At 41.5% G+C, this 9886-nt stretch overlaps 1 protein-coding gene across 1 annotated transcript in view; it reads right to left on the bottom strand.

The window, feature by feature from the left end:
• Positions 1-5627: 5627 nt before the first annotated feature.
• LOC111962725 (kit ligand-like) overlaps positions 5628-9886 on the bottom strand; it is a 41691-nt gene continuing 37432 nt past the window's right edge. The window contains exons 9-10 of the mRNA XM_023986027.2: positions 9801-9853; positions 5628-9620 (exon numbers count right to left, since the gene is read on the bottom strand). Coding sequence (XP_023841795.1) covers positions 9823-9853 — 31 coding nt within the window. The 3' untranslated portion in view covers positions 5628-9620; positions 9801-9822. The remainder of the gene's footprint in view (positions 9621-9800; positions 9854-9886) is intronic.

Here is a 9886-nt window from a genome sequence, read left to right as displayed (position 1 = left end):
TGTAAAGGGATGAATAGAATATGTACATACAAATATATGGATGAGCGATGGCCGTGCCGCATAGGCAAGATGCAGTAGATGGTATAGAGTACAGTATATACATATGAGATGAGTATTGTAGGATATGTACACATTATTAAAGTGGCGCTATTTAAAGTGACTAGTGATACCTTTATTAAGTCCATTTACTTAAGTGGCCAGAGATTTAAGTCTGTATGTTGGCAGCAGCCTCTCTGAGTTAGTGATGGCTGTATAACAGTCTGATGGCCTTGAGATAGAAGCTGTTTTACAGTCTCTCGGTCCCAGCTTTGATGCACTTGTACTGACCTCGCCTTCTGGATGATAGCGGGTGAACAGGCAGTGGCTCTGGTGGTTGTTGTCCTTAATGATCTTTTTGGCCTTTCTGTGACATCGGGTGCTGTAGGTGTCCTGGAGGGCAGGTAGTTTGCCCCCGGTAATGCGTTGTGCAGACCGCACTACCCTCTGGAGAGCCTTGTGGTTGAGGGTGGTGCAGTTACCGTACCAGGCGGTGATACAGCCCGACAGGATGCTCTCGATTGTGCATCTCTAAAGGTTTGTGAGTGTTTTAGACGACAAGCCACATTTCTTCAGCCTCCTRAGGTTGAACTTACTTTTATTTGTGACCTTATCTAATGTTAGATTTTTGAGGCATCAAATCTGGCTCACATCCAACAGTCTTTCTCTGAGACATGAAAAGCTGGCAGCACAACAAAAAAAAGCAAGTCTGTAAGCATTTTGAAAAGGTTGAACTTGTCAGCTGGAGTTCACACGATATTCAAATGAGCCMTTAGAGCAGACATAATTTAGGGAATGACTTTACAATTATCAGCCATTATTGGAGCAGTTCGAGACGAGTCCCTCAAGTGAATTATCCATCAATTCTCAGCAGTTACAATGGACATTAAGAATCGAAGAATAAATCWAAGTTATACTTCATTTGCGCGTGCTGGCTATCTCCATAAGTTTTAATGTCATTTTCTCAAGTACAGTGAAAGGCCTTTCTTRCAAGCTCTAAACCCAACAATGCAGTAATCAATATCAATATAGTAAAATAACATAAAGTAGAACAAAAACATGCAAGATATAAGAAATAAGAAGAACACGAGAAGTAAGTAAGCTATATACAGGGTCAGTTCCAGTACCAGCCCCCCCAATCCTGTTTCCTGTTTCCTGTAGTCCACGATCAGCTTGTTGGTCTTACTGAAGTTGAGGGAGAGGTTGTTAACAGATTACTGCTGTGTTTCAGCCCCTACAGACTATACGCTAGAATTTAGTAAAAGTTGAGCTCGTATTATTGTGCATTTTGTATTGATTTCTTCATCTGCAATCAGGTTCATACAGTACACTACATGTTACTCCATAAAGAGTGAACCATCCATCCCTACGTCCTCCTAACTAAATACATGGTTCCTTCCTGCGGCGATTTGTGCAGCTGGTGTCAGTCTGTCTGTGTGTGTGTTTGTTCCATCTGTGTGTTTGTGCGCGCTTGTGCGTCCGTGCGCGTCCATGTATGTCCGTGTGCATAGAGGGTGGGAACGCAGCAGCTTCAACCCTGACTGTGGAGTATAATACTGCACAGAGCCCTAGAGGTCGAAGAGGATCCTCCAGTCATGTTTACTGAACCCAGGGGGAGTCTACTTCCTCCCAGGGTATTTATGGAGGTATGATCCCCTGGCTGGGAGCTTCTGCTGGGTCAACTCATATCCTGTACAGAACTGACCTGGCTCTCGCATTCACCAGGGTGACTGGGCTACGGTCAGATCCTATAGCAGATCCCAGACACAAGCTAGTCTATTGTAGCAGTCTACTCACATTCATTTCTGTATAGCAGTTCATGCCCCCATGAGGTGCTGCCATAGATTTACAGTAGAAGTGCCCATCCAAAAAGGCTCAAGGTCATTGGCCACAGATAMAATGATGTTAAATCACGTTATATCCCCCATAGCTTTGATTGGAYTGATTATGTCATCGTCATATTTTCTAAATCTTAGCTAGCAAGCTAAATAAGCACTCATCATGACTTACGTCGACAATCTACTGGCAACTCCTTTTCAAACCTTGTCATATTCTATAGCTAGAGGACTCCTGATATCTCCAGGAGTGATGAGTATATATTTTTTGGTCCTTATCTGTTTTGGTCTAGTACTGTCTTTTTGCTAGCTAGGGCCATCTACTTTAAGTGCTGCCTGTCTTCCCAGTAGCCTACTTGGTGTGTGAACTGCTGACTGCTCATAACATGCAAATGATTGTTGACACATCAACTATGATTTAGGGGCAGTGCAATTTGTGACTTGTTTTGGTAATCAGTGGCTGTATTAGAGGAGGAGTGGTTTCTCCTCTCCTAGGCAATCAGCAATTTGTACAGAGAAATGTGATCTTCACCTTTGCTAGGCAGTTAGCAATTAGTGTTAGGTCTTCAGTCTCCCCTGGTTTCTCAGCAGTGGCTGTGTCAGCGCCGGTCGTGTCTGCAAAACTAAAACCTTCGCSGAAACAAAGATGGTTCTGCCGAGTTGTTGGAGGGAGGAAAGAGAGGTAGGCTTCACACCACTCTCTCACTTGAGTTTCTTATATAGTTATTTTCTGATGATCTCATTTTCCTCTTTTGTAGCTTTGGTAACTGTGTGTTTTCTATACCTGTTTACTCCTCGCCCTGTAGCCCTTACAGATGCTCCCCACCCCTTGGCTGCAATCCTTCTAATTTAGTGTACCCTGCGCGCACAACCCATATGGAATTCCGGGTCTCTGGCAGTGTTTGTATCTTCCGATCTGCAGTCAAGAATGCAGCATTCATCTCAGCCTATGCTGCCCTTCAGTCCCTTGACCTTTTGGCCCTGACGGAGACATGGATCACCCCAGAAAACACTGCTACTCCAGCTGCTCTCTCTTCATCTGACTATGTTTTTCTCTCATAGTCCGAGAGCATTTGGTTGTCGCGGTGGTGGTACAGGGCTACACAACTGGAGATTTTCTAATTTCTCACTCAATAACCTGTCCATCTCATTTGAATTCCATGCTGTCACTTGTCCATTAAAGCTTAACATTGTTGTCATCTATCACCCACCAGGTGCCCTTGGAAAGTTCTTCAATGTGCTTGACACCTTGATAAGCTAATTTCCTGACGATGGCTCACCGCTCTTCGTACTTGGCAACTTCAACCTCCTTATGTCTGCCTTCAATCATTTCTTTTCAACTCTCTTCCCCTCCTTGCATCTTTCGACCACACCCTTTCCCAATCCCCTCCAACTCACAAGGCAGAGGCTGTTCACCTACTCATCTTACTGCAACCCCCCTCCAGTTTCTGATCACTTTGTCTGTCTCCCTCTCCTCCAACCCTAGCCACTCAGCCCCTACCCAGATGGTCATGCGCCGTCACAATTTAWCGCTTTCTTCCACGTCTCTTTCCTCTTAAATCCTATCTCTCCCTTCTGCTAAATCCTTCTTCCTCCTGTCTCCTGATTCTGCMTCTTCGACCCTACTCCCCTCCCTTTCTGCATTCTATGACTCGCACTGTCCCCTTTCCTCCCGGCCGGCTCGGCCCTCCCCTCCTGCTCCGTGGCTGAGTGACTCATTACAAGCTTACAGAACAGGGCTTCCTCTGTATCCGCTGTTAAAGCCACTTTCTATCACTCTAAACCTAAACTCTTTTCCACCTTCTCCTCCCTCCTTAATGCTGCTCCCCCTTCTCCCTCTCTACGGATTACTTTGTCAACCACTTTTAAAAGAATGTTGACGGCATCCGCTCCTCATTCACTCAGCGTATTGAGTCCACTGGTCCCACTCACAAATCAATGGTTGATTTAAGGTTAGGGAGAAGTACAGTGAATAGTGCCACTTTTTAGGATGCCAATATAAATKAATGTATTTATGGTTGTTTGTAATTTTGTCTTGTTTTTAATCATTATATGTGTTATTATTTTTACCATCGAGGACCACTTTGGAAACAAGCATTTTAATTGATACTTTCAAGTGATATCCTCTGGGTCCACATTGTACATTTTGTTGTATATGTCTGTTACCCAAAATAAACTAAATTCAACATACAGAACTACCATATGCCTTGTCCTCTCTCTTCCCTCTCTCACCAGATGAAATCCTGCGACTATTGAGGTATTGCCGCCCGACAACCTGCCCGCTTGACCCCAGCCCCTCCTCCCTTCTCCAGACCATCTCTGGAGAACTTCTCACTTCCCTCATCAACTCATCCCTGACCCCTGGCTGTCCCCTCAGAATTAACAATGTCCCGAGTTGCTTCACTCCTCAATTAACCAACATTAGGCTAATCTGACGTCAAACTATGGACCTGTATCCCCCTCTCTTCTTTCCAAAACACTTGAGCGTGCCGTCTCTCAACTCTCTTATTTCTCTCAGAACGATCTTGACCCTAACCAGTCAGGCTTCAAGACTGTCACTCAACCGAGACTGCTCTTCTGTGCATGGAGGCTCTCTGCACTACCAAAGCTGACACTCCTCTGTTCTCATCCTCCTAGATATATCTGCTGCCTTTGACACTGTGAACCATCAGATCCTTCTGTCCACCCTCTCAGGGCTGGGCGTATCAGGCTCTGCACACTTTTGGATTGCATTCTACCTGACAGGCCGCTCCTACCAGGCGCCGTGGAGTGTCTGCACCACGAACACTCACTTCTGGTGTCCCCCAGGGCTTGGTTCTAGGCCCTCTTTTCTCTATACACCAAGTCACTCTGCAAACAAGACGGAGCTGCTCTTCYTCCCAGGGAAGGCCTGCCCGCTCAGCTCTCCATCACGGTTGACAACTCCAGTGTTGCCCTCCCGGAGTGCAAAGTACCTTGGCCTTGACCCTGGACAACACACTGTTGTTCTCTGCAGACATCAAAGCTGTGACTGGCTCCTGCAGGTTCATGCTTTACAACATCCCTAGAGTACGACCCTTCCTCACACAGGAAGCGCCGCAGGTACCACCAGGTTTTCAACCTTCCCAAGTTCTCTCATGTCACACTGCTCCTCCACACACTCCACTGGCTTCCAGTTGAAGCTCGCCTACGGAGCAGCAAGAGGAACTGCCCCTCCCAACCTTCAGGCTATGCCCAAACCCTACACCCCAACCTCTGGTCTTGGTGTCGGGAGAAATTTAGTCAGTCAGGGTTCTTCCGCTGTCCTTATAGGAGAACCCTTTTTGGTTCCAGGTATAACTAKTTTGAGTTCCATGTATAACCCTTACCACAGAGCATTCTATTTAGAACCAAAAAAGGGTTCTCCTATGGGTACAGCCAAATAATATTTTTTTCTAAGAGTGTTGACCCTGAAGTCACTTAGGTCAATCGTTTCTTCGATAGTCATTGTCAGAAAAGTTACAGTTCTATATTGCTGTTCACAGCAGYACAATAGTGTATTCATACTGACATGTTTGTTGGCTCTATTTACTCATGATGAAAACAATGGTATGAGTTCAGATGCTTTAAGTTAGATGATGGCATCACCCCTCAAATGAACAGTTGTTTAAATCAAATACCTTTTTAGAGGAAGGGAAGTCAGATCCTTTTTTGAATCATTTTCTGTGTCGTTGGTGTAAGGTATTTGTTTCCATCAACTTTTGTATAATTATCACAAAACACAGCTCTGCCACGCTGCATATTTGGATATGTGTACTTTATTCATATCTCATCATATACATTTGTTTACATTTATACAAAAATACAGTAGTGTTGCCCAGCATTTGCCTGGGTCGGAATGATGTTTTCTTTTGGCACCCAGATTAACTTCCTGCCTACAMGTATTTTTATAGTGGGACACTAAGCTAGAGACCAAAACCACTGTTCAGGGATCAACTAATTTCAACCAAAATAAGTAAAACAACATATAACTGATACCAGAACAGTTCTTCAGGGCTCTTGCTCTTTTCAACATGGTAGCACCCTATTATTCCATATATAGTTCACTACTCCTGGCCAGAGCCCTATGGGCCCTGGTCAAAAGTAGTGAATTATATAGGGTAATGGGGTGCCATTTGGGACAATGACTATCTCTGYGTGTTCATAGGCTCTAAAGACAGACAGGAAAATGGGGGATGCCACCACATTTCTGTTCACAGCTTAAACCATGTTTCAACTCATCACAACATTCATACAATATGTAAAACACCCGCAAAACTTCTGAAGTTGACTCTTTAGAAGCGTACATACTGTTTTTGTTGTGGCAATAAAAAATGTTTCATTTTTCAATGTATCACGATGCTTATTACAAAGTAGGGCTGTCAAACGATAAAAATAAAAAATCWAGTTAATCGCTGGATTTGCTGTGATTAATCGTAAATTCATAATTTGCTCAATTGTTATACAAAAAGCATTGTCGTCTTGATTTTGTCCAAAATAACGGTTAGCAAAATCAAGTAACTTGATAAAGCACACTTTTTTTTAACCTCATTGTCAACTTGTTTTGACATCACATTGTTTGTTTTTAGCTGTATATATTATGTATTTTGGACGTTTTCATTGTATTCTGAATAATTACTGACAATGCGATTAATCGTGATTTAAAAACAAATTGTGCTTACATTAGATTTTTTTTACTCAAGTCAAGTGATTAACTCTGACAGCCCTAATACAAAGTCATTTATTTTGGGGATAAAATAATTATCTTAAAGCTTTAATACAACAAAACAACAGTTAATCACACCAAGCGTTTTCAGCTACTCATGCTGAAATTGACACTTTTGCTCAGAACTATATGAACACCAATGTGGTATTTTTTTTAACATTCACTCCATTTTGCACTATAAATACTCTTCTAAGAGAAAAGTCCAATAGGCAAATTCCCCAAATACACTTGATGAAGTAAACAGGTTTTTACCAGTGGAACCGTTTCCTATACAAAGTACAACACCTAAAACATTACATGCAGACAGAATTGCAATTTGGAGTTTGAATGCATTCTTCTGTCACATGTTATTTAGTGTARAATTGATTTATAAGAGCTTAGTGTTGTGGAGTATTAGTGTTCAAATGAAAAGGGTTATTGCTCTAACTAATGTGTGTCCTGATATTTAAAATGGCTTTCACTTAGGCTTAGGGTCCATTTGTTTGAATTAGAGTGATAATTATGTATTGGAATAAGGGTAATGGGTTAACGTAGAGGTGCCACAAAGACAACATGAGTACCAGGTCATTTCCATTGGTCGGAGATCATTATAACCAGCTGGGCAATGATGCGACACTCTTCTCTAGGTTTTGTCTACAACACTTTTTAGCAGACTGGTCTATCTATCCCATTGGTTCATGGTCACTGAGAGACAACCAACACCTATTGATGAGATGGTCTCTTGTCCGCCATGTTGGTTTTTTAGTCAGTGGTTTGTCGCCATTACTGTGTTGTCTCCTGGTGAGTTTGTGAAATGTCATACACAAAATACTGTGCATAAAACAATGATCTAACTGCTCTTGGATCAAACAGCATAATGATATATTTTAATGTATCACCTGTATTCATGATGGAGTCATGATGGAGTCCAAACAAGGCACAAAACCAGGATTGTACAAGGTACAAGGGGTGAGAACGCCAAATGGCGAAAGTGAGGGAATGCATGTATTGGTACAAGTACAGTTAAGCTTGCATTGGCTAACTTAATACACAAGGTTTAAGTTCTCTCTCTTTGCCAACGTATGTCAACAATAGCAGTCCATGCTTATTTGAGAGCTTGCATTTATGCAATTGCATAATGTCATGGATTGGGCAATTTTCATCATGCCTAAGATGGCAACTGAATTGTGCAAAAATGCCAATAATTTCCTAGGTACTCTTCTAATTTCTATAATAGTTACAGTGATACATCTGTGAATCATGGAATGCATCCTCTCTGGATTCATTGTCAGACACTCTCCTCACAGATCATATCACTTTTCTAAATCATGGTACATTTTAGATGCCGGTCCTCTCAAAAAACGTTGTTATATTCAGGGTTTTGTATTTAGACTTGTTTGAGAAATGAATCTCTTAGTTCACTTGCTGTATAGGCCACTGACAGCTATTTGAAACACAATTCAATAGGGTGCTCTATATTTTCGTAGCTGTTTATTTACCACCATAAACCGCTGCTGGCACTAAGACGAGCTGTAAGCATTTCACTGATTGTCTACACCTGTTGTTTACGAAGCATGTGACGAATAAAATAACATTTGATTTGGAGTGAAAAGTAAAAAGAAAATGTTTGAACTCACCTTGAATTCATAGCTTTGAGCCACCTTAACATGTTGTTGAACTGTAATACAGTTGTTTACATGCAACATACAGAAAATACCTTATGGGTGGTTAAGCTGCAATATACCAGAGCCCAGTTATACTGTAATTGATGATACACGTGGTTAATCTCAGTCTCCAGAATCTGATACTGTGCTGGTTTACTTAATGCTAGTCCACCTCTTTCTTGTGCATTGAGAGCATAGAAACACCGAGAGTTATCAGACCCCTTAAACGTTTTATCTAAATCAATATGGATATGTAGTATCTACCCTTGCTTGACCATTGATTGCTATAGGGAGAATTCTTAATGTATATAATGGGTAAAATGTAAGTTAGTCAAAGCAGCAATTTTTTTGTACATTTACACCTCCAACCAAAGCCTTTTGTACAACCCATTCATAAGCAATTAACCACACCATCATACACTCATATGTACATCCCTCTATGGCTGTCTTAATAATATAGATAATGCACGTGTTCATACATGCTTATGTGCTGCTTATGAGGACTTAATGCATGGCAGAAGAATGGGTTATAATGCGCCCTTGTAGACCTTTTCCTGCTCATTTAGTATTTTTATAGATAAGCTGAATCATTGTCTGTTTAGTTTTTTTCAACCGAAGCAACACGGTGCTGTCAGCATTCTGAGTAAATAAATAAATAAATCACACAACCTCATCCATTCGGTACATACACGGCCAAAAACATGAAACAAAACMGATGCTTAGATCTGAGAATATTTCTAGCTAACTAATTTCAACATTTGTTCTCAGGGAATGTCCAATGGAGACCCAGATGAAGATGGAAATGGAGTAGAATGCTGCTGAGAAGAAGATGAGGAAAGTGAGGGCGACTAGAGGTAGTCATTTATTTTTCAGTCCTCTGTGGAAAGGGTTCTACATGGAACCCAAAAGAGTTCTACCTGGAATCAAAAAGGGTTCTTCGAAAAAAAGAAAGCCATTTGTAGGGGTTTGTTTTCTGGCCCATTCTTGAGTAGATCTGGTATCTACACTCCAGCCAAACCCACACAAAGTGCAAATGGGAGTGCTTGTGAAACCAACTTTGTCCCGTAAAGTTTACTGTGTTTTACAGCAGTTATGGGTGATCAGAGTCATATTTAGACTGTTATTGGTGCCTCTAGATGTTTCCATGACAATCCGGTCTCCTTTTCAGCTTCTTCGGACAAAATTTGATAGTAGACGACGGGTTAATATTCTTGTAAGAAAAACAAAGATTTTCTATGCAATGTCATTCTCTGGTTCTAGTATGTGAGGACTGGCAATTTCTAGACAGGAAAGAAGCAAGTCTTTCACCTCAAAAATCCATAAGAAATGCAGTTTTATGTTTGCTTGTTTCCTTTCTCATTCTCAGACGATTACTCTGTACACCTAAGAGAGACAAAGAAAGAAGAAGTACATTTCTGTTACGCTTTACATACAGGTAGCTAAAACAATGTGTCCTAGTTCCATACTCTTCATTGTCAAACCATAAATATTAGGAGTTGGCTAAGATGGTTCTCTGTCTCTGTCCGAGGTCACAAATTATATGAAGAAAAATATAAATCTCACCAATTTCCAAGGATTTGAAGAATTACACTGTCTCAATGATGTTCAATCTGTTCCTGTAATGTACAAAACCATCATAATTAAAAACC

This window comes from Salvelinus sp. IW2-2015, linkage group LG4q.1:29 (genome assembly GCF_002910315.2).
Source record: "Salvelinus sp. IW2-2015 linkage group LG4q.1:29, ASM291031v2, whole genome shotgun sequence".
Classification (NCBI taxonomy): Eukaryota; Metazoa; Chordata; class Actinopteri; order Salmoniformes; family Salmonidae; genus Salvelinus; species Salvelinus sp. IW2-2015.
Note: the sequence above shows the minus strand (reverse complement) of the source record. Positions and strands in the feature narration are given on the sequence as shown.